The 26,141-nt window shown below is 41.3% G+C and overlaps 1 protein-coding gene across 1 annotated transcript in view; it reads left to right on the top strand.

Annotated features, from left to right (window-relative positions):
- DOCK5 (dedicator of cytokinesis 5) overlaps positions 1–26,141 on the top strand; it is an 852,732-nt gene that overhangs the window by 353,215 nt on the left and 473,376 nt on the right. The window contains exons 11-13 of the mRNA XM_078666602.1: positions 89–161; positions 13,803–13,945; positions 15,576–15,701. Of these exons, the coding sequence (XP_078522728.1) occupies positions 89–161; positions 13,803–13,945; positions 15,576–15,701 (342 nt within the window). The remainder of the gene's footprint in view (positions 1–88; positions 162–13,802; positions 13,946–15,575; positions 15,702–26,141) is intronic.

Genomic DNA, 26,141 nt, shown 5'->3' on the forward strand with positions numbered 1-26,141 from the left:
AAGCAGCCACTTTTATAAGCATACATCGCATACCACGTATTTAAAGACTTATTTGCCCACACAAGTGTATTATTTTCTTTCGTTGCAGTGATGGACATTTCCGACATCGTGCATGGCAAAGTGGACGACGAAGAGAAACAGCACTTTATCCCCTTTCAGCAGTAAGTACAGCGATGTCACTCAAGCTTGTTTTTAGGTGAATACTGCATATTAAGATCACGCTCTTCTTCAAGTCTAAGAATGTAACACATTCTTGATAAAGGCTTGTTAAATCAAAACACCAAGAACACTCTGTGGTGCCAAAATATGCCGAATGTATGATGATACAACGAATTCCGTTGCAACGCATGCCTTTACCACGCATGCGTTACAACGGAATTCGTTTACCACGGATAAACTTTTCCTCTAATAATTGCGTGGTGACGTCATACGTCGTTAAGAGAAAACGGCATTTTTTTTCCGATTTCTCTTAAACGACGCTGACGCCGACGTGACATATGGTGAGTTGTTTTATTTGGGGGGGAGACCCCCCCAAGCCCCCCTTTTTTCTTTTTACCTTTACCACATATGCCTTTACTACAAACATCGTAGTAAAGGTATGCGTGGTAAAGGCATTAGTGGTAACCACGCATGCGTTGTACTGCATGCGTGGTTAAAGATTTCGGGGAAACGACTTCGTTGTAAAGGCCGTTTCCCAATACGCCATTATTTTAAGGTATTGGTAGTCTATTGTGTTTTTTCCATTAGTTAACTTATGACATTAACAACATATTGCACTTTTATGTTATTATTCGAAGTGCCTGTTTTTCTCAGTTGCATGTTGCAGGAGTGATAACATTATGAAAATACTAGGATTTACTTAATCGTATTATTTCAAAACATTACATACATTTTTCCTGTCACTTTACGATCATTGTGGGACATAAATGAACTGCATATCGTGATAGCGAAACAGTAAATACGCATTATATAAGTGACATGAATACTGCAACGTTACTATCATAATCTCAGTATGGCACCATTATATTCAGTGTTCAGGAATAACTATAAGGGCCCTGTCAGTGGGCCTCTAGAAGGCATGAGTGCAAATTGCTAGGTATTGGGTTTTCATGCGGAGGACTGAGAATGCAGTTCTTTCATTCTGGTGCATTCTTGGGCAATTAAGTTTACAGGTCACCTGATATGGGACTTTGTCAAGGGGAGGACAATGTGCAGGAACAAAAGTATGGGGATTTGTTTGAAATAAGAGTGAATGCAGAATATCTGGTATAGGGGTTTCCTGTGTGGGGTGGGAAGGATAAGAGGTCTGGGATGTATTGTTTGGCATGTGGTGTGTAAGATACCTCATGTAGAGGATTCAAGCCTCATTCTGTATTTTTTTAAAACATTTGCCCAATTTCATTCATTAAGTGGGGTGGAAACTATTTTTCCCCCCACTGTCACACTCGCACCATTTGTTGTATTTGGCTGCATTCTTTGCCTCCACGCCATTAATTTCCATGAAAAGGCAATGCCATCTGCAGTCTAACGAAAAGTATATATGCTACACTTAAGACTTTGGTACTGAAATTGGTGAAAGGAGAGATAACAAGTGTGGGTCATTTTTCAGACAAACATATATTAATAACTCGTTTTATTTATTGCTACATATTGCCATTTCTAAGTGCTATGTGTTAGATGTCACCATTACCCAATTGATAGTGCCCAGTTTACTGACATTCAGTAGGATGGAAGACTGACTCTGCCATTACCTACCGCACACCGCGTGTTGCCATTGGAGAATGTTAAGCTCGCTGACCACCGTGCTTACTTGAAGGATTGTACTTGATCCCATTTTCAGGGGAAATGCATGCCTGTCAGTGGACTGTTGCTACGAAAATGATGAATAAACTGAGGCATGACTTAGAAAAGTTGTAAAAGTGGAAGGCTAGGGTGCGAAAATTAAGTATTGAAGCAGCCAAGTTTGAAACTATGCACTTGTGGCACAGGACCCTTGTGCAGTACTGGATAAGAGATGAGGTAATGAAGGGAGCAAAATAGGAGTGGAATTTGGTGGCTATTGGGAAGCGTTGGGAGAGGTAAGCTAAAGTGAATGTGAATAAGAGGTTATGGTACTGTGTGTCCATCAATATACTTACCTGTCTGTCCTGAAGTATTTTGTCTAGACTGGAGGCCACTTCTCTGTCAGGATAAAGCCAAGTTGGAGACATTTCATTAAGGTGCGAGGACATTGTGCATGGTGTAGACCGCAGGTCTTTATGGGGAGAAAAACTCTCTGTAACAAAAGAGACTGAGGTATGGTAGAAATATTCAAATTCCAAGAGCGTGCAAGAGGTCATGTTGTCTTAATGAATGCCCCTGATCAGAGGGCTATACCCACCAGCACCCCATTCCAAGTTTACCTCTAATATATCTGAATTAGGTTTCATCCACCAGGGAGTGCCACAATCCACAGATTCACTTTTTGCAGTGGAATCATATTCTCCCCTTGCCCTCATCCCTGTGCCTGTCCTCCATTCCCCTCTCCCTTCAACTGACAAGACCTACCAGTGGCCGACCCAGTTGCTGCAGTCTGCATTGGAAATTGAATTTAAAAAAAACAAATAATACTTCAAATATAACACGGGACCCACAGAGTAGTGATTTACAACTGTGAGGCAACTACAAATATAATTTGTGTGACTATCTCTCAAACCACGGCATTCGTCGCACTGATAGGTGCTGAGTCCCAAGCCAAGATAGGAGCACGTCTGTGGTCACTCATGCAGAGTATCCAAATGCTACTTACATAGATCCAGAACAAATAACAACACTCTCCCAACCATGCACTCCGCACTGTGCAGCACACAACCCATCGGATACAAATTCTACAATGCAGTGGTCACCTGTAGCCATGGAGAAAACATCAACAGCATAACTAATCTAACATTTAATTCTCCGAAATGCATTGTACCTTGTAAAAAAAATAGGGTTATCTAAAGGTAAAAATGTGTTTAATGCTGTCAAGTGGGTGTCTTACAATTCATGTATAGGATATCTGCATTTGAAAAATCAGAAGTCCAAGTGTGTGTTAAAAAAATATTAGATCCTTGGGATTTAAATGCTTAGTCTGTATCTGAACTCCCCAAACATATTTGTCCTGAAGCGTCAAGGAGATCTGTTTACTCGTTCACGGTTTTTGAAAAGCAAATCTATGCCCATTCACAGTTGTTACAAATGAATAGCTGTCTTATATGAAGCTGAATGAATTCATCCCTCAGTTCACTTCAAACGCCTAATTGTTTGGATTCACCCTGGAGATCAGCCTTTCATTCAAGGCATACTTAACAAGTAAGCCCAGACAGCGTGGTGCAGGCTTTCACTGCTGTAGAATGTAAACCCCTTCCTCCCTAATTAGACTTCAGAACAACTGACCGAGTCATCATAGACCCCTTGAACCTGGATGGGCAATACGCCCTGCTTGTGAGAGCTCTTGCCTCCACTTGACACCCACTGACTCAATAGGGGGCTCAAAAACTGTGACCAACAATCCCTGCCCTGAAGAGCTTGTACCGGTTTACCCTCGTAGCATGCATCCCATTCAAAACATGCTGCACCACCTACAAACCAGCCTGTATCAGTACATCAGTGATGGAGCGCTTTGCTTTGTTAAAGTTTGGTGTAATTTCAGGACCTAACAAGCACTCTCTAATTAATCTCTAGTTTCGTCTGAGGCTAGCATGAGATTTCAATGCATTTCAATCATTTGAAGCACATTAGGCTCAACATGGAAGGCAGAGAGTAGTTAAGTTTCTAAACATAAACGTTTATTAAAAGATTAGCAAAGTTACAGATTCAAATCATCAAACTTAGCTTCTAATAATCAGTACATGAATACAAGTCCATGTATATTTCAAACCAATCCACGAGTCTTAAACGAAAGACAAACTATTATGAAGTTGTCTCAAAAAGGTAGGTTAAGCAAGATCAATTCTCAATAAAGACACACCCTACTTTGCTAAGTTAGGGAAAGGTTCTGACAGTAAGTCAGGAAAAGGGGTTCTGAATTCTCATCTACATTGCATTAGCTTAAATCACACAATTCTAACATTTGATACACCTATACCTGATTTCCACATAACGGGCCAATAAAAGTTAAAGTACAAGTAGAAAACTAAGCTCATTATTTTCTCAAGCTACTGCATAATGTGGCTACTTTAAGCATGCTTCAAATTCACAGTTATCGGTAAAATAATGAGATACATTTGACCAAGCTGTACTTTGCAGGTGCATTGCAACAGCCCGCTTTTTAAAAGTATCACACAAGGAAAACATTTCACATGAAAACGGGAAAACCAAGGATACATCTTCAATAGTTCTGTGTCCAAGCTTGGCACCCCATGGAAACATGGTACATTGGAAGGTACTAGATGCACATAGAGTGCTTGTTCCCAACACGTACAGTTGTGTACACTATCCGGCAGCAACAGACATGCAATACCACCATAACTGTATCTTTTCTCTGGTAATAATCTCTTAAACTGTCCTTTGCAGCTGGAGTCTCCTAACTCAGCGTTTTTCATGAACTGTTGGCAAAAGAAAGAAAGAGGAAGAAAGAAGAAAATGCTGTGCACTCATAGAAGCACTGTGCGCGAATGGTTGATGTGAACATGAGTCAATAACTCCATCTAGGTTTGATGTCCAAAATCAAAAGGCCCATTTTTAGACATATTGTTCTGGACCCAACAACTGGATAGGAACAGAATGCACAGCATGTACATCTAGAAAAGTCCCAACCTGCAAAACTATTCTTAGGTGTAAGCAAAAACCTTCATATTTCTCCATTACTTGTGAGCTAGGTTCACGTTACAGAATTAGCAATAGAAATATCAAGTGGTCCCATTAACACACATTGCAGTGCAAATTGCAGTGTATGATAATGTTGCATCAATGCCACAATATCCGATTTCCTGGTCCGGGGTGCTTAAATAAGCTTCCAAATTGTCCTGTCATTGACTCCAAACCCTGGTGCCAGTGTTGCCCTCTACACAGAAGTATATAATATCAGGGGTGTGGAATTTAATAAAATATGTACTTGTCCGTGGGACAGGTTGCTTTATAAATCTGCTTGTCCTGTAAAACAAATCCACTTGTCCCTTTGGTGCCACATCGTGTGGCGGCAAATCATGGCAGTAATCTCATTATATAAGAGCTCTGATAATAGCCTCTCTGATTATGCCCGGGCTCATACTGTAGTAGGGTTTGAATACTAGCAGTTCCTGTTTTTTGCCACTTTTCTGCAGATCTGCATACTGGGGCTGGAAGTAGTGTCAAACAATAGTTCCCGGGTTGGAATGCCTTTTTGAGTGTGTGCAAACCTACTAACTTGCATGTTTTAGGGGTTTTCACCAGCTCTTCTCTATTTTTTTCCCATATTGAGAAAGGCTTGAAGTTTAATCCTGACTAGGCCAGAAGGAAAACTTTTTCCAGGGTTGGGAAAAAAAGGGTTGGAGGGAAAGTGAATGTGTAAACGCTCAACAGATGTTCGCATGAGCAAATCTACACATACATATTTGCACTTCATAAATATTTTCTAGGAGTACCATTTCTTGGCCTACTTATGTAAATTCTCGCGAACATGTGAAAGCTGTCGATCTGCACTAATGCCTGGGCATATACCGTAGGTGCACTTTTGTGATTTGCTCTAAGAATTGGGTCCCTAGTTAGGTCTGGCATTAACCAAGACCTTTTGTTTTTATTAAAATCTCTATATATTGCCGGGCTTCACTGTGAGTGGCCGCAATCTGCTCTTTTACAAGGAGCTTATCTGCACGCCAAGTAGTTTTGTTCACTGCCAGGAAATACTGTGGCAATGTGTGCTTTTTGAGACAAAACTTTTTTTTTAGATTTTTGCCAATGTTTGTTATAATGGTAAGGGCCAAGCAGCTTCCACAACAATAAAGTTTTACAAAAACAATTTCAAAACAAGACACGCACTGACAAAACCAAAATGCTGACCACCAATGTCAGACCTATTGGCTTTGCCAATGCTTGCTTATTTTAATGTTTCCTATAATCTTGTAAAAACTGGTACACTCATTTTTCCATTATGTATTTGTTTGGGAAATACGAGCATCCATCAACACAATTTACTAGAAATGGTATCTTAAATTTCACAGCAGTTTAGCAAAATGTTTTTTTCGTAATTGCATTATTTTGTGAACATTTTATTTTGAAAGCAAAGAATCATCAATCTTGCTTTCAAGCTTCTGCAAATATTTGTATCTAATCAGAGAGCATTCTCCGAGCATCATACATAGCTTCATAATGGTAAACTTTGCAAACGTATGTACACATTTTTATACTGGAACCTCTGCCAGTAGTGGAGCCCGAGCTATCAACATTTACTTTGGACACTTACATTAATAATAACGGCTTTTCATTAATGAACCATTCATACAAGTTCGAACAGCATTAACACATGGGCACAAATATTACTTTAACTTCAGATAGTGCCCTTCCCTGTTACATAATGTTTTACTGAAAAAGGCAGCCAAAGGGTTTGTCCTGCAGGGGGTTGAGTCTACTTATCCCAAGGGCAAAATAAACATGAAAACGTGTTATCCTTGACATGGATTAATTTGAGCAGGTGGTTTCCGGTGCTCTGCACAGCACAAGGGCTTATGACAGTCTGCACATGGTGGCGCTGTCTGGCTAATTTAGGTATGAGCACAACAGCAGCCACTTACTAGCTCAGTTTACATTTACAATGACTAATACCTGGTTCTCAAGCCATTGTTACAGCTTTGGAGGCCTAAAATAGTATGAATTGTCACACTTGTAAAAGAGTGATGGTTAGTAGCTGTGCTTGTACTGTCATTGGCATCTGGCAGGGGGCAATGTTTGGTGCAAGCTGCAGTGACCTACCAACGAGAACCCCGGCACTTATTATTTTACAAATTAAGAACTGGTCCTTGAAACCAAACTATATGTTGTGAGCGTCAGGCTATACGACTTCCACACAAATGAATATGTAGGGTAAGTAAGAGAGTTGTTCTTCCTCACTTTTAAAATAGTAATTGAAGGAATCCGTTGCCCCATTTCTGATAAATTCCAACATATCTCTGAAAAAACTTCAGGTGAAGTTGACTCGAACTCTGGTTCAAGGAATTGTTGAACCGCCTATTAATAGCCACTCATCGGAGGGAGACATTGAGTCTAAATCTAGACACTAGAACAGCTTTCAATGTGGTAACAGACACAACCATATGAACCAGTATCTGATTGTTCACTTGTGGTTGGTAATGGCATTTAGAATCAAATTTAAAGCCTTAATCAGCATTCCTAAGGCCATGTTGGAACAGGAGCCCCAGCTACTTACAGAGATTACCCACCCGCTGTGCCTCATCTACAGCATTATTGCCACTTATTCACCAACCAGCCGCAAACATGGTTCAAACTGCAAAAAACTGCCAAAAGGTCCTGGTAATAGGGACCTAAGACTACGGAATACCCGTATTCCGTTCTCGGGAGCGTAGGAAGCTTAATGTATCAAAGTAGAATTCAGCAAAACTGAGACTAAGAGACATGGAGAGAAAGTCTAACCAGGGCCGGCTTTAGCGCTGGTGGCACACAGTGCGACTATCTTTTTTGGCCCCCATCAAAAAAATCATTCTTCACGAATTCCCTTACCATAATGCTCCACACGTGCCCTTCATCTCTCCATTTCTCTTCCTCTCTCACATGTATTTAATTTGTTTTATAGCACCACTCATACTAGTGTAGGGCGTTTATTTATTTATTTTATTTATTTATTTGAAACGTTTTATTTAGCTTTGGCTAGACCCGGAGGTATCAGAGCGCTTTATATGAGAATCCACAGGTTACAGGTTACGAAAGTTACATCAGTTACAGTTGCTGTTACAAGTATAAGCTGAGGAGAAAAAACACGAGATTACACGATGAAGGAACTTATTAGTGCGTAGTCAAAACCAAGACTTGCGTCATATGGGGAAAGGAAGGAAGGGGGAGAAAAAACAGGGAAGAGGAATGCAGATAGTGTCAGGAAGGCCAGAGGGGGGAAGTACTTCAGGAGGAGTAAAACATTGAAATCAAACCAAGAGGCAAACTGATTAAAAAAACGTGAAGAACCGTGAAAAACAATGTACGATGTCCAGCTGGGTAGGTGACGGCCGAGGGGGTGAACCATAGCCAGACTCCTCTATAGCTGCTTGGGACCGCTCCACCGGACAACAGCCACGGCTACTCGGGCTCCGCAATAAGGACAAACAGTTTCTGAGCAAAGCATTCAAAACAAAGTGAAAGACAGATGAAGCATATAGAACTGTGAGAACAAGTGTCCGATGTCCGGCTGGGTAGGTGACGGTCAAGGGGGTGAACCAGACTCCTCTATAGCTGCATAGGACATATCCAACGGGCAAAGACCAAGGGTTGTCAGGTTCTGCGATGGGTACAGATAGTTTCAGTTGCCACCCAGGTTTGCTGAAAGTGAGGCTGTTGTGGGGGAGGCTTCTACTGGCGGCCATCTTAGGGTCAGGCAGGTAATTCTATTTGTCTTTTAAACTGCAGTGGTCTAAATCCTTTGTGGTAGACATAGACTTTGGGACCCCTCCGGAACCGGCACACCTTTTCCAAGGGACTCAATGGGACCCTGGAAGGGGGGGGGCAAGGCGTCGGTCACTGCCCCCTGCTGCTGCCCTACAGGCGCCTGGCCGATACCATGCAGCGCTGCCCCTGGCTATCGTCAGCCTGCCACCTACTTTCCCTGCTGCCAACCGTCTCCTCGGTTGACGGGCTGCCGGCGATACCTCCCTGCTGCTTGGTTCGACCTCCATGCCCCAATCTCGCAGATCGGTCAGGCTCGCCGAACTCCTCACACCGCCATGTTGGGGTCAGGCAGCGTGTTCTCGAGTGTCAGGGTGTCAGAGCATGATACATCACACACATTATGCAGAGGCAATGAATCATACATGTGTAAATCACTACAGGAAATGTTACATAAGACAACAAGGAGTATAAGTTGTAGAAATCACATGTCCGATACTAGTAGGCAGTATTTTTAAGAGTGTTTGATCTGGAATACCACAGATTCAGTATTTAAAACCTACGACAGTGGTTGACTTTATTAACATGAATGTATTTCAACCCAGACAAACCCTTTTTTAGCAACATTAGGATAAGAAACACTTGGGGTAAACATAATGTTCTAAACTAGGAGTCTCCAACCTTTTCTGTAGTGAGAGCTAATTTTGCTCAAGGAAAGTTCTGCCGAGCTACTAGCCTATTTTATCACTGTAAAATGCTGATATGATGTATTAACATTACACTATGGCCACCCTAAGAATGATTTATGAGTAGTCAGTCAGTCAAAATACTTTATTGCGATAACTTAATATCATATAAAGACAATGGCAAAATACAAATTTAAAATACATGTGCAATAAATACATTATTTAAAAGACAGTTAAAATACATAAGAAGTCATACAAGAGATCAAACATATAGTGCAATGTACAAGGTACCTAGATCCCTAGAATACAACAGATCTAAACCAAATAAACCACCGTTACTAGTCCTGTTACAGTCAAAAACGTGCCTTTTATAAAATTCTGTTTATACTTTGTGCTATACTGTTGAGGGAGGATTTATGAGTAGTCACCACCCACAAATTCCAGATGAAGTTATCATCAGAATGCTAGGAAAACGTTTTTCAATATTAAATGCTTGCAATCAAGTAAAATTCAAATCATCACATGCTGTGTGCCACAAAGAATACTACCACAGCAGTAAGTCTCCCCAACTCAAATTGAATTATCATTCAGCTAGCAACTTTAAATGTGTTTTAGAATTGTAATATTTTGTCTTCATTAGCATATTTGTTTTTAAAAATACACATATTTTTCTATCAAAACCACTTTCCAATTTGAGCAATTAAACTCAATTTTCCAAAAGAAAAAACTTTTCAGAAAAAGCTAAAATTTTTCTTTAAAAATGAAATCAGTTTTCATTGTTAGAAAATACACAGTCCCTAAACATCATCTTTTCGTTTTCATTGAGTACCGCCATGTGAAAATGCCTCTGATGCACAAATTCTGCTTCATATACCCAGGTATTGGAATCATAGGCCATGCTTGCTCACCATAACACTATTAATGCATCTGTTATGCTAATAATGACCCCACCATTAAACCAGGTCTACCACTGTGCCACAGCTGGATGCCCAACATATATCAGTTATGGACATTATTATGGGAGAAGCGGTTGCCACTCTGTCAGGAATGGCTAAAAGCAAGCCAGTCATGCTCTTAATATGTCAATGATGGCAGCAAGTATGTAATTAAATACTAGACTTGTATGCCCAAAATAGTCAAGGATGAAAATATTATGGCAATGGCACAATTATTATTATTTTTTTTTTTAAAGACCAACGGTCCCAAACTTTATTTAGTTTCACAGATAAGCCAGTAGGTATTCATACAGTATCAGAACAACGAATTGTTGCTACAAACAGTAACCCAGCAGATAGGACATGTCGACATATCAGTTACACATGAGTGAAAATAAACAGTTGCTGGTAGAAGTGCATCAGTTCATAAGTGACGGTGCTTGTAGGTATCACACACCTTACTACTTTGTTCTGTGTCCTACCGCCTTCTCTCTCAATGTCTCTTGTGTGTGGTTCCCCTTCCCTACACACCCTGGCCAAATGTCCCCTCCTATTGCATTTTTTACAGGTTATATTCCTCGCGTGACACTGAGGGTAATTAGCAAAGGGGTTACTACTCCCACATCTGTAACACTTGAAATGACTCTCCTTGTTCATAGCCTTGCTATTCATACTTTCCTTTTTATCACTTTGAAGACTTCGCCCTCTTCTTCTCTCTCATTTACTTTAGCCACCACATCATTCTTAGGCTTCATTTCTTTTATACACTTGGCAGTGTGCTCAATTGATTTTGCAATCTCGACCGCTTCTCTCAAACAGGGGTTCTTAGCTAGTAATTTCTCTTGGATGCGAGAGTTATTAGTGCAACCCACTAACTGATCCCTTGCGAGTGAATTCGTGAGATTGCCAAACTCGCATAACTGCGTGAGACCCCACAAGGCAGCAATATAATTCTGTAGACTCTTGCTTCCCTTGCACTCTATTGAAAAACGTATGGCGTTCCAGTACAACATTTATCTTGTCACCAAAATGTGTTTCTAGTTTTTCAACAGTGCACAAAAACACATCAACACCCCCCCCCCCCCCCAACCACTCCTGCTGCTGGTTCAGGCAATGTCTCGTATATTTTCCTTCCTTGAACCCCTAGATTATGGAGAAGGATGTGTTGCTTCCGCAAGGACGTGAAACTGTCTCCTCCAATAGCTATGGTATACAATTCAAACAACTTGAACCATTCCTTCCAGCCTATTTCAGGCTCTCCTATTTCGTTTAGTAAAGGGGGTGGCTGACTCATGCTCGCTGCTTCCATCATGCGTGCAGGAGGAGGAAAACTGAAGAAGGTTCCTGAGGGGGAATATGGAGAGGACTCTGGTCATTACTGAAAGTTGGAAATGATTCCCTAAGAGGAGGGCTGAACCCTGGAACCCCACCCAGCAAATAGCACACTACAGGTAAGGGGGGAAGGAAAACACACGTGAACCAAAGGAGGGAAGGCCCTAGAGTGGAGGAGCGTTACAAATGAAATGCTGCTGGAACCCAGTAAGACCCCTCTTGGAAGGATCCCACAGCATTATTCGGATGAAAGGATCATACAAAAACAAAAGTACCTTAATGCTCCGCAGTCCGCGATTGTGAAAGGTGGGGAAAAGTCACTCGCACCCAAAAATGGCAAGGTCCTAGGAGGCTTACTGTCAAAGTCCCTGCTCCTAATGCGAGGACTTCACTCGGATACTAGGAAATGCTGGAGTTCTTTGTCGGAGGTCCGTGTAGCAACACGCAGTACTAAAAGTGAACAACGCGGTGAAAACCGGAACTGCACTCCGTCTGTTGTTCGAATGCGGGGAATATGAAACTGACGACACGAACGCTGACCAGATCCAGTGAGGCAAACTCCCACACACGCATCAAGGAAGAGGCTTGAAGGGAGAATGTTCCGCTCACTCGTTGACACTGAGGAAACTCCGCACACCACAGGAGCCCCACGGAGTTCAAAATTAGCCTCTGATTTCCCAATCGGAACGGTGAACACACACAGGCACCGCTATGGGTAGTCCCACCAAGCAGTATTGTCGCTTGTCAGCCTTCCGTAGCGGCGAGAATGTGGGGAGGATTCGACAGCGGCGCACTACTCGCTGACAATAAGGACACTCCACAATGTCACAGGAACCCTGCAGGGACGGGATAACAGCCGCCGGTTGCTCCGATAGGAGTGGTACCCCCACACTAACTTCGCAGGCAGCTCTGAACAATTTCTTGACAAGCGGAGGAGGACCGCTGAACCACAGAGTTCAGAAGGAACTGGGAGCAAAAGATGATGCCTCCCAGCATAAACTACCATAACTGACAGTCTCTGTCATTACCATTTATGCCACATAATCGTACTTGCGAGTCAGATGATGCCAGGTCCCTCGGGTGCCCACTCACTAAACTGAACTGTTCCTCATACAGACTTGCTGCAGATTTCTCGGAGGGTACCTCACTGGCAATGTACAGCAGATGGAATGGAGAGGGTACACAGAGGGGAGATGGTCAAAACTGCCCCCTACGCTATAGCCGTCGCCAGTGTTGGAAGTAAGAAAGGAGACCAAGAGGAAGTTTTCCAGTTACTGTTTTATTGATCATCCACTCTCCAACAACCTGACAGTTCCCCAAGATTCTAAGGTGAGCTCTAGCAGGTGAAACCAAGGGAGATGGCAGGGGAGGGGTGGACAGAATGTACCACTATAGGAAACAACTACAACACTCACCTAACTACAGCTTCTTATCAAAACAATGCCCTTTCCGGCTTAGAGTGCCACATAAATGATTAAAAAAAGAGCAGGGAACCCCGGGTAGTTCACAAGTTTTAGGTGAAGAGCAGGTCCTTTGTATGGAACACAAAAACACCAGGACACTCCAACTCCGCTTACCTCAAATGTCTGTTTTTCTACCAAAGTTTTTAAGCATATGATTAGCACAGTGACATCCACAGTGAGCTACAAAGTGACACCGCCTCTTGCTTTTTTACAGAAAAGTCTTTAAGGCTTTGTCTCTAGACCTCCAAAATGCTAGTGGTGATGACCATTTCTGGATGGGTGATATTTCTTACAACTCCTTCTGAGGACGTCTATTCTTTTTGTTCTTTTACATTGTGGTTTGAAAACCAGTGCTGGGACTAGAATTGTCCTTCATGACTTCTATGGTGAAGTGCAACCTCCTAACTGGTACCCTACAGTGGCTTCAGGACGCAGCCTTCTTTTAAATAAGGCTTAGTTGGAAACTCTTTTAGCTGAGAGAAAGAAAGCAACACACCTTGGGTTGATAGTTCACAGACCGATCACACTGTGCCAAAGACCTGTAGCTTCTAATCCCAAGTTCATGTATATGGTGGTTGAGTCCCAGACGATGTGTTAATCGATCCTTCACTCAATGGTTGCTATAGTAGAAGCTACACGAGGATGCATTTTTTTCTTTGTATGTTGTCAAAAACATTACTCAGTGTGCAGTAAATTGGTCGCTGATTGTGATATATTGTTTGTGCATCATGGTTTCCTAATGGTGCTACGTCTTCTATCTGAGTGACCGTTAATAGTAGAGTTAGTACCTTTGTGATATGTCTTCATCTCCCTTTTTTAACCAACGCTTCTCCTCTGTACAGGATTGCCATGGAAACCTACATTCGTCAGAGACAGCTGATCATGTCCCCGTTGATCACCTCCCGTGTGATTGGCGAAAATGAGCCACTCACTGCTGTCTTCAACAAAGTGATAGCTGCTAAAGAAGTGAACCATAAAGGGCAAGGTAAAATTCTGGAAATGGTTGTAATGGTCTTTTTGCAAATTAAACTAGTAATATTGTTTTGAATTTTTATCTAAAATAAACTTAGTTGTGATTGTAAATACTAGATGCTTGCTCAGAAACCATGCACTCAAGTATCTATTTATCTGTCAATTGACTTATTTTTTTTACATTCATCAAAAGTACCACACATAAAGCTCACCAATCGATAAAGAGGTACTTTCATTGTAAGCCTTATCTAATGGCTGTGGTGGTAGATTGCGAGGAGTGTGAGAGAGCTTTCGGTAGCGTGTGACTTCTAGTTGGGAGTGCTGTTGGCAGAGAGGGTCTCTGTAGTGATAGTACTCCTTTCTGTGACTGAGAGACCAAACAAATACCCCAACAGTGGATGTATTAATCCTGTAAGACTCCAAACTTCAACAGTTGCAACTGAAGATGGTGGTAATTTGCGATTCCTTAAAGCCAGGTTGCACATTTTTTTGATTCACACATTTCCTACTGTATTTGTTAAAGGGTTTCACAGAATGTAAATCTTTTTTTTACTGTGTGCAACGTCATCCTTATTGACACTGTTGTCCGTTATGAGCAATGGATCTACTTTATAGGTGAGCTAGCAGAATTCCCGCTCAATCAAATGGTCAAAAAATCTACAGGGTTGGAGTCAAAGCCCCTTCCTCTACACTGCTCTCCTAAACGCTCTTTTTTCCTATTGCATGAACTCTGGCACATCTAAAGCGATCACCGAAGACCTATTAAAAAGGCATACATCTAGAGTTATAAATGTAAGCGCCCTTTGAAGCATTATGAGGGAATGACAAAAAGAAGACTTTCATTTGGAGTTGTGGGTTCTCCTTGTATGTTTTAATGAGACTGTTGGTGTAGGTGTAGAAAGTGGAAATAATTCTATCAGTATGACAGCTGCTCTGGTAAAAAAAACATTTTTTTTTAAGTAAAAATGTCACGTGCATGATTCCAGTTGAATTAAAAATTAAATCAGAAATAATCAAAGGTGGCCAAAGTTAAATACAATTAATTCTGCTATGTGGATGTCCTAACTCCTTTACTCATAATTAAATAAAAATGAAATCGATAATTTGGATGATATTGCTTCATCAAATTTAAGATTTAATACTGACTATTAATTAAAAATGGCTTAATTTTAGCTTCTTCCAACTGCTAAACCAACCGCTCCATGTCTTCTTTGTTGCTATCCCCAATGTAATGCTTACCATAAGAATACAATGATAAATGGAGGGAATACAACCATCATTAAATCTGCTCTATTCGTTATGCAGATGTGGGCCTATAATATTTTATCACATATTTGCTTTGAGTCCAGAGAAGGATAAGTGATCATCCTATAATAAGGTTGGTGAAGTTCGGCAGATACCCAGGCTGTGCATTTACTTTTATAAACTTCAGGAATCTAGATTTTTTAGTCCCATGTGAATCAGGGGTTTTATTAACCTTGTTGTTTGTATTTATGTGACTTATAGAAACACCTTTTCTCCAATTTGATCTTATGCCATTGTTTTTATATGCAAATTGGTTATTTACAGTTTTACATTACGTACTTAAGTGTTTCTTCTTTTTCTGAATTTCCACTTTCATTGTTTCTGATATTCTTGATTAGGTCTTTGGGTTTCTCTGAAGCTGTTACCCGGCGACTTGGCACAGGTGCAGAAAGACTTCTCCCACCTCATAGACCGATCAACAGCTGTTGCCCGCAAAATGGGATTTCCAGAGATCATCTTACCTGGTATGTATTTGCTTTGCATTATGTTTTGGAATATATGAGAAGGTGGTGATGGAGTCCAGCTCTGTGAAATTTGATCTACCGTGCCACAGACCGTGTCTACCAATTGATTTAAGTCAGTCCAATTAATTGGAAAAGCTCCACACTATTTTCAGCTTTTTTCTGTCGCAACCCAAAACATTTTTTTTTACTTTTGATGCCTAATTAGCATCTGATTGTTAATTTAAAAACAAATAAGGAACTTTGGCCTCAGGCTATTTGGGATGTTCATTAATATTGCAAATTGTTTGAGATCTACAAAAGAATATGATAAGAAATGTCATTCACAGAGAGAAGTCACCTTACTTTTTAATGCATTTTGTGCTCATATTGTTTTTACAAATGCGTTCCAAATAAAGACTGAATTTGTCTGTCAGCATTTTGAGCCCAGCAAGCAGAGGCAAAACTAGATCTTGAAGAGTTGAGGCCACTACTGAGACTCCTGGTAGAAGTTCAGTGATATTAATGGTGCTGCTGTTCTACTGTCCCCGTAATTGTCCATTTCTCTACATGGCCTTCCTCCTCACAACCCTGCTGGTCTCACCTCAACTCCTTTCTAAGTTTTGTTTTTATTTTGATGACACTGCTGTCTTGTGTGTCTTCTGTTTGGAAAGCTGTTAACTCTGTTATTGTTAGTTGCATTTCAGAGGACCGAATAACCTGAAATTCTTCCTTCAAAATGTCTGTAAATTTCTATAATCCTAAATTAGAGCACGCATAGTTGAATGTATAATTATTGTTAAATATTACCATTATAATTATTATTTAATTGTCTTAGTAAACGGGGGTATGTGACGTTCGTATTACAAATAATTCCCACTGCAGAATTCCTGTGATTCAGTGAACCTTTAATACACCGTAGGTAGACATAAACTGATCTAGAGCCAGCCTACCCTCACCAGAAAAGATCATGAATACAGCAAAGTGAAATTGACAAGGTCATTCACTCACCACTTTTTAATATATTTTTTTTAAGTACAAACAATGTTGGCAGTTGCATAAGTAAGCAAGTAGTCTGTTTTGCCAGTTAGTTGATTAGTCCTGCAAGCATTAGCATTTTTAGAAAGCTTGGGTGAAATGATGGGCATTATCAGTGCTCAAAATGTTTTAATTATAAAAAAGGCACTTCTGTTAGCTATGCAAGTAAATATGTAATCCAGGATTGTGTTTAGGCCAGCTTTATTCTTATGTAGTTGTTGGTTTTAGGTAGTGCTACCCGAAAGACAGGAGAGGAGAAAAGATCTCTTCTGCCAGGAATGAGGGAAAATTAGAGACTTGGTTTTCATGGCTGTATTTGACCTATGTGTGAGTGCATCACTGAAAGGATCTTTAAGAAACTTCCTAATAGACCACAGCATTGATGTATGTTGTAAGGCGAGTCATCAAGGGGAGCTCATCTGTGTCTGTAAAGAACATACCACATCCTAGTTTCCAAACGCTAATTGTTTTTCTCCAAAAAAGTAATCCAGCACAACACAATGAGGGTACAGAACAATGAACCTTCTACTCTGTGCTGAGCCTAATCTCATCTTAACTGTGAGGGAAATGAGCTCTAATAAGGAATCTTTAGCAGGTGACTATTTAGATGTTGCACACTTCCACCTAAGAAGATCCCATTAACAAGTAGTAGATAAGTGAATGTCTCTGATGGGAGAGGTCAAAATCACCAGAACCAAATTTTAGCATTTAGTCTCAGATATTTCTTTAGACTGACAGTGGCTCACAGGGCAGAATTGCTAGAGATCGCGGGTCACCCGACCAATAATTTTCGCCGCTTCGGGCCCATATACTTTACTTTATCATATACATTGATCAGATGACCACACAATCTACTACCAATAATTGTGAGTTCCCTTTCGATTATTTCCAGTGTACCCAACTTACCATCCACCGTTATGGGTACCTATGACCACGATGGGTCAGGGAGCTAGCTGTAAAAGGAAAGGCAGCAAAATACAAAACCCAACTTATTGTACTTTATTTCATGAAATGACCACGGACAACTAGAAGTTTTCAAGGATTTTATCTAAAGTTCATCCTCAGAAATCAATAGATTTACAAGAAGAAGGCAATCAATAATCAAGATAACAAAAAGTACATAGCTATAGAGAAATAATGTCAGGATAACCATTGAATTTTCTGATATGAGATGCAACGGGAATATGCTATGCAGATTCAGAAGAAAGTTTAAGAATGGACATTTATTAAGGAACAATCTTAATGCACGTACTAAAGAGTCCCTATTGGAAATTTTTTATACTATGGTAAATCCAAAGATCCTATATATCTATAGGAGAGTCAAAACACGCTATGCATTAAGGGAATTACTTTAGTCAGTTTTATACGAGAAAAATTATAGACCATATAAGCAAATGGTAAACTGTAATGAAATAATGATTTCTAAAAGGTAGGGTAACATAGGAACACGCTATGAAATTAAATGCGAATGACTTTATGAAATGACAGTGGTTGCGGAAAGCATGGAAATTTATCATATGCAAAGGTATGTCTTTATTGAAGCAAAGACAGAAAATAGGAAGTGCAGTTTCAGAGATTTCAGCAAGATATTTACCTAGACTGGTGTGAAAACCAACCCTGGCCACGGGTCAGTTAAGGACAGGAAACCCTCAAGGAAGGATACCCCTCAATGGACAGCAGGTGCAGAATGGACACCCCAGGACAGGACAGGAAACCCAGATTAGGATCAGGACAGGACCACCAGGACACGACCAGCACCCGCAGTTCGGAAGCAACGCCTGCGCTCCACCCTCTCTGCCGCTATCGATCAGAACCCCGATTGGGTCAGCGAACTCCCCAGCAAAGTGCTCCGCCAGCACTTAAGGTTTAGTAAAACCTTCAGAGTCTATGGTCAAATTCGGACAGAGTGCTCCGCAGAGCTCTGTATATTCAGTCACCTATTGAGTGCGTTGGGTCAGTGACAGGTCAGCTATTCAGACAAGTCGGACAATTTCCCTAGGTGAACCTAGGCTAGATATACTGTTTTGGGACAGGGTACCACCCCCCAAATGTTGCAAAGTGTCAGAATCCCCAATTTGGATTGGTCCTAAGGTAGGATTTGGTTAACACACCAATCAGAACAGACTATTCTAAGGCCTATATTTGCATCCTAAGGTGCCGCCTAGCAAGATTGGGGTTCCCACGAGAAGTCGCAGGGAATACAATGGAAAGAAATACAATGTATTCAAATAGGGTACAAGTTAGGCTTTCTCGCTGGGTGAAGGTGCATCTTCCCATGCAGGCTCTGGCAGCAACCCTCTTTGGCTTGGTTTCAATGCCACCGCACCACGACAGATTCGGCGCAGTAGTGCCCTCCAAGATGGACTCCCCAGCCCCATCACCCCTCAGTGCCGAGGATACATGAAAAGTAAGCGAAAACAAATTAGTACATAGAAATAAATGAATGTATTACATGTCATGATTTCATATTTTAGTTTCATCATAGTAAAAATATACTATGCAATTACGGGTAAGTGCTACACATAACGACACGATAAGCAATAGCACGAGCTTCAATTCATTATCACATTAAGCTGCCATCTTATGGCGATTACGCATGCGCACCCTTTCCCTCCAAAACTATCTCTACGCGAAGTCACGTGAATGTGACTGACGCATGCGCAGAAGAGGAAAGTCAAGCAGCGGCCATGTTAGGAACAAGAATTAATAGTATTAGTAGAACACATAGGCAAGCATCTCTATGATACCCACGCACATTCAAAATACATAAAGTTAGTAAAACAAACAATTGAAGTTACGAGATTATAATAGATTTTCGAGGTTCTTGACTCGAGCAAGTCGCGATGCGAAATCTTGCTCTATCAGAATCACATCTTCCTATATTCTGCGATTGAGCCCAGTTATACCTAAATAGAAAACACAACAATTGTTCCCACTTAGAAAAAGAAATTAATTGCATCAGAACATAGGGGCAATTCATGTATGTCTGAGGAGCTCTTGGCAGATAATCAGGTTATTAGCAACTTAGAAATAAAAGGGCAGACCTAGTACTGGTAGAGGGGCATAATTTGCATTGTTACTCAGCAAATACAATGGACGAGTTTAGTTGTATCTGCTAAAAAAGTCCTACTTCACCACAGGAATTGACACAGCTGCCAGTGCCAATAATGAAATTGTCATGCTTTTCAAAGAGACAATAGCAACCAACACCTCATTCTCATTTTTGTGGTTGCTAACATCCATGCAGCTTTGCAAATATTCGACCTTCAACAAATCTTTGGTGCCTCGTAGACTTTGGCACGTTTACTGGGCTTAGTGTACTCCAGACATTTGTCGCCATAGTTTATTAGGCGAAAATGGGGCACAGGTTATTTTCTAGACTTAGGTCAAGGTAAAGTGCTACTGAACATCCCAGAAGGGGGTCACTCTGCTTTTCCTTTGCAAAGAACGAGCAGGATGTCCATGTTTCAACCCACCGGTTGTGTCCCAGTTTCTTAAAAACCCTCTCTAGAACCTACAGAATTAGGAATCTTTCATCCTGTATCTAATCTGCTCAACCTTGCCAAAGTGATCTATAGCTATGGTCCTATTTTTTTCTACTTTCAAAGATGACACACAGGTTGAACTACACATCCACTCTTCCAGCCCCTCAGCAGCTGGTAGACTTTTGTCATGTCTTTATCTGTGGAGACTCATCTCTGCGGATTTCAGACTTCTGGCTATCTGTATTGGGTAATTTTACCAAGCATGTACTTGCTGTTAGTAACCTTGGGTTCCTGCTACTGTTTATGAAGACTTGTTCTTTGCTGCACAACTGTGGGCCGAGGTGAGGTCATGTTATTTCCTTCCTGATGCTTTTCTACCCACAGTACTGAGCGCTTTTTTGGATGTTTGGGGGCAATGTGCGTTTAAGCCTTCATAACCTTTGTTCCACAAAAGGTATCCAGGGAAACGTTGGGTCCTTTTCCCCCACATGTTGCGAATTCTAAAGGTACCCAGGGTTTGTATATTTCCCCGAAGGGAACTTAGAAATAGCCATAATATAACAATGTTTTTTTCTTATTTTGAGAAAAAGTGCTGTTAAAGAAAGCATATTTTCTTTCGAAAAATGGCAACAACAACAAAAAAATAGTTGTCAAGATTACCACCTTCCCAGGTTTCAGGAACATGCAGATATGTTAAAAAAAAACATTCTTAGGAATTTTTTTTGCTAACCACAATGTTTTCAATTTGCTAAGTGATAATCGTTTTTTTCTATTATACTACTATCTACTTGCTGTTTGGGATGGGAAGGGATGGAAATCCATTGGTGAACCTGGAAAGCTGTACATTTCTGAAAACGAGAGAAAATCCCATATTAAAAAATGGCTTATTGTGTAGATCACTCTTGTTTTTCCAAAAGAAACTAATTGTTGAAATAAAAATTTATGAAAATAAGTCAGCAAAAAATTTCCTGTAAGTGAACATTTGTGAACTCTGCTATGCACATCATGAACAGGGAATTGCTAGGGCGTCTAGGTTTAAAAAAAGAATAGACAGCTGCTCTAGACATTTTCTTCATTTAAAGGTTGTAGCTTGCTTCTGAGAAAAAATTTGTAAGAACTGCGTTTGTACATATTTAGTAATACAGAAGCTTCTAAAATTTAAAAACAAATTTGAATTCATCCATATATTTGAACTACAGAACTTATGAAAAAGCTCACGAATGTGCCAGAAGCGTCAAATAGTGAGAGTGTGATAAAGCAGATAAATTCATTTAAGTTAATATAAATTATTCTGCATGTGGCCAGTGCAAGTATTTTCATACCAGCAAGTAAGTTTAAGTCACCTAGTCCTCTTCCGGTCTTTGCAGGTCAATTGAGGACCTGAGTTGCCTGCCAGAAGACTCTAAAAAATCCTGTTAAAAAGATGGTCATTGCACTTTTGTACCAGTGGAGACACATGCCTCATTTTACTCCTAATTAGCAGATTTTCTGGTTGTGGCTGTTATGCCTTTCTACATGTAGCTTTTAACGGAAGACCTTGTTATTTTCTGAAACTATACCACTGGGTCATTGTTCCTTTAACAGATCAATGTTGGTTAACTTCCACAAATGGAAGCAAGTTGTCTGGGCTGCCAATATCCTTCCCATGCCAAAGCTTTTCGATCCAAGGTGAAGAAAAGTGTCCTGTGGCTGAGGATCTTTGAGAATGTTTGTGCCAAGATGCAAACGTAGATTTCTGGCTGGCAGCAGCCTTTCTCCTAGTGCTTCTCAGGCCATTCCATATGCGTGATAGCAGATAAGTGTGTGCCAGACGGCTGCTTACACAAAGGCTTTCTGTCTTTTTTGCAGTTCATTCATTTGAGGGCTTGCGCTCTGCAGATGAGAGAAAAAGTGTGATGCCATGCGAGAATTTCACTTTCTGTCCCGCTTCCAGTCTCCAAGTCTCTCTGAAAGAACTTTGTTTAGTCCGTAGGCCCCTTGGGAAGTACACTGACTGCCTTGTTTGGGATAGTTACAGTATTTGCTGGCATGGCGGACGTAATTTGTTTCCGGCTTGCACACAACACTGACGCTGTTTGTCTTGTGCAGCTTCTAAGTGCAAGAATTGCTTATTGTGTAAGATGGCCCTCTCCGCCTTGACTAGGAAGCCAGTAGATGGTGAGGGTGTTGGGGGGGGTGGAAAGCCCTCCCTAACGTGAGGCTGTATTACTGGGCAGCCCAATTGCTGATCGTCTTTGACTAGACTTTAGCAACACAACAGGAACTGTCAACATATGCAAATAGGAGAGTCATGGATCAGGGAGGGTTCCCCCGTCAGCTGTATGTGACAGGCAGGGGAATCTGATTGCCAGGCCCAACCGCTGTGCTGGTCAAGATATGTCAACAAGCGATGAAGACACTGGGGTGGAAGGACCGGTAATGCTTGAAACACCACTCTGGGAGTCTGCTGTATTGGCACACCTGTGACAGGTGGAAGGCCAAAAGAAGTGTTACCTGCTGGGCATTTCGAAATTGGGCGAAGTTTGGAGAGATGGTCCAGTTTCTTGAAATCAACTGAAAAAGAAACTCAACGGTGGGCTTATAGAGCTGCACCTCATGCTAAGTTCGTATAATGTTGGTGTCCTGCGCACTACCACGCCAGCCCCCTCCGTTGTGGGGCGCCTCTGGTTCCTAGATCCCTAAAAGATATGACATATGAGGGTGCACCAGGTAATGAAGCCCAATCAAAATCCTGTACTTTTGTTTAGAAATCTTTATTTATTTTCAATTTTCAATGCATCTGCATCAATAATCATATACACAGCTCAGCCAACGTGTTTTGTTCCAAACAATAGGAACTTCGTCAGGGCTTAGAAATCAAAGTATCCTATTACACTGCCAAGCAATATTTTTGTACCAGCTTAATGAGCTGGAAAGTCCAGGAATTCCCCCGGTATCATCATGCCCATGGCACAACACCTTGTAGCTTCCAGCGTTGTCCCGGAAACCCATTTCTACTGATAGGGAGTCCATTTCCTCAGTTCCTGCAGGTGAAACACATCCTACAGAGCTACAGTGACTTCCACGTGACACAGCAGAAGAGACACCACTGAAGATTAGAATACTGGGCACCCCACTACATAATCATGCGATTTTGCAGATTTGTGCTATGCTGCTCACGAATAGTGTGCCACCTTTTGATGCCCTGCACAGCAAATGGAACAGGATTTGGAGCGATTGGAGATGACTCATGGGAAGCCCTGTAGAGATCTTCAAGAGGTGGCAATCTGCACAAGATTCTGGCTAGTCCAGCTGAGGATTTTTTAAAGGCATAATATATGAGAAGCCGATTGTACAAGATGGGAAAAGTGGACAGTGTCCAATGCCCTAGGAGATGCGGACAGCGGGGATCACCATTTCATACTTTGTGGGATTGCCTGAAGATACAGGCATACAGTGCAGATGGATATTCTTGTTCATAGATTGCTCCACTGTGCTTGCCCCCATATGACAATGCTGAACCTTTGGGGGTAAGACACTGGACAGTTACAATCTCCTTATTTGTAACGAGGCACTGGTAGTGGCGAGGAGAGACATAGGGCGATATTGGGGAGAGGCAACAATGACATTGTCTGAATTGGAATCCAATTTACACTGCATATATGAGAGCAGAAGTCTACCGGGACAGGGACTTTCCTCGCAAGTTTGCTAAAATGTGGGGTCTATGGAGGAGTTCAAAGGTGGATCCTGACTGAAGGGGGTTTAGAGGATGTGTCTGGGTGCAAAAGGTTGAGGCAAGGACAGAACCGGCGGTACGGGCTCTTTTTAGTGGCCATTAGTTAGGGTTGTGGGCTGCCAACTTGATCTAAAATTGTCATTGTGGTGAATGAGTCGATATGGGCCACTGTATGACATTGTATTTCTATGCTTACAGTTGCAGCTTTACCTCTGAATGTTGTTATACAACCAATTAATCTGATTTAAAAAAAAAAAAAAAATTGCCTATTGTCAATGTTCTTGATGCAGAGGTGTTGATGGCAGGACTGCCAAGCGTATCTACTCTGCCTATGCACCTGCTTCCAGCAACAATGTAGACAAATTTTTCTCTGCCTCTCTGTTTGATCATAAATCATGCTTTATCTTTTTGATTTTTTTTCTGCCTTAGGCTTTTCTTTTCCACTTCAGATTTAAGAGACCATTAATACAATACTCACAAATTTTAACACAACATGCTGCAATGCCTGGTGTTAACGAACAGAACAGTGTTCTGTAAACAATTATAATGAAAGTTTCTCTTTTCATGTTGTATGATTTAGCTAATTCTCGTAAAAGTCTATTTTCATCTGCAATTTCAGCCCAAAAAGTGTGTGTTTGATAGTTCTGTCTCTTCCTTTTCCACACCTCTTTGGATCCTTGAGAAGTTATGGTAAGACAAACAAGGCAGAGCAGTAGCCAGTTTGCCTCTTTAGCCAGTTACTATGGCTGCTCAAGGAACCATGAAGAGCTGAGTTGTTTTTTTCATTTCTATGGTTCCCATTGGGTCATAGAAACACTACAGAGGCAAGAAAGAGACCCATGGCCCTGTAGACAAGTAGGTTGAAAGCACATGTTTTCTAGTTTAAAGAAATTACATTTTAGCTCTGTTGTGTATTCAAAACCTTACAAGTTAGTGAGAAGAAAGAATTAATAGTAAGTTAGTACAATGTCTCACTCCTTTACATAATTTCAATGCCTGTGTTACCCAAATCACCCAATGTTTCCCCCGATGCTTTCAAGACAGGACATATCTTCCTCAATTGTGGACCTTGATGTGACTTTGGAATTTGCTGTCTGATACCTATCATCCATTCCAGGATAGGACCATCGAGAAGGCTGTCATCGATCTTATACACTACAAGCTCCAAAAATAGGCCCTCATTCAAAATTACCAGCCTGGGGTCAGACCCAAGTACAGTAGAGACAGCAACCATGCACATTGTCAATAATAATTAACAGATCTATGGCAATAGAGACCCTTGCCATCCCAGTCTTCTTGTCCTCTATGCGGTCTTCAAAAGTCAATTGTATGGTTACCAGTGACACCTTCATATCCCAGGCGGAATCCAAAGAAATGGTCTTGCAATGGTTTGAGTCATACATAGAGAACAGAGCAGAGCTGGAGCAGATAACTGGGCATTTCGAAATTGGGCGAAGTTTGGAGAGATGGTCCAGTTTCTTGAAATCAACTGAAAAAGAAACTCAACGGTGGGCTTATAGAGCTGCACCTCATGCTAAGTTCGTATAATGTTGGTGTCCTGCGCACTACCACGCCAGCCCCCTCCGTTGTGGGGCGCCTCTGGTTCCTAGATCCCTAAAAGATATGACATATGAGGGTGCACCAGGTAATGAAGCCCAATCAAAATCCTGTACTTTTTTTTAGAAATCTTTATTTATTTTCAATTTTCAATGCATCTGCATCAATAATCATATACACAGCTCAGCCAACGTGTTTTGTTCCAAACAATAGGAACTTCGTCAGGGCTTAGAAATCAAAGTATCCTATTACACTGCCAAGCAATATTTTTGTACCAGCTTAATGAGCTGGAAAGTCCAGGAATTCCCCCGGTATCATCATGCCCATGGCACAACACCTTGTAGCTTCCAGCGTTGTCCCGGAAACCCATTTCTACTGATAGGGAGTCCATTTCCTCAGTTCCTGCAGGTGAAACACATCCTACAGAGCTACAGTGACTTCCACGTGACACAGCAGAAGAGACACCACTGAAGATTAGAATACTGGGCACCCCACTACATAATCATGCGATTTTGCAGATTTGTGCTATGCTGCTCACGAATAGTGTGCCACCTTTTGATGCCCTGCACAGCAAATGGAACAGGATTTGGAGCGATTGGAGATGACTCATGGGAAGCCCTGTAGAGATCTTCAAGAGGTGGCAATCTGCACAAGATTCTGGCTAGTCCA

The sequence above is a fragment of the Lissotriton helveticus genome, chromosome 11 (assembly GCF_964261635.1).
Source record: "Lissotriton helveticus chromosome 11, aLisHel1.1, whole genome shotgun sequence".
Taxonomy (NCBI): domain Eukaryota; kingdom Metazoa; phylum Chordata; class Amphibia; order Caudata; family Salamandridae; genus Lissotriton; species Lissotriton helveticus.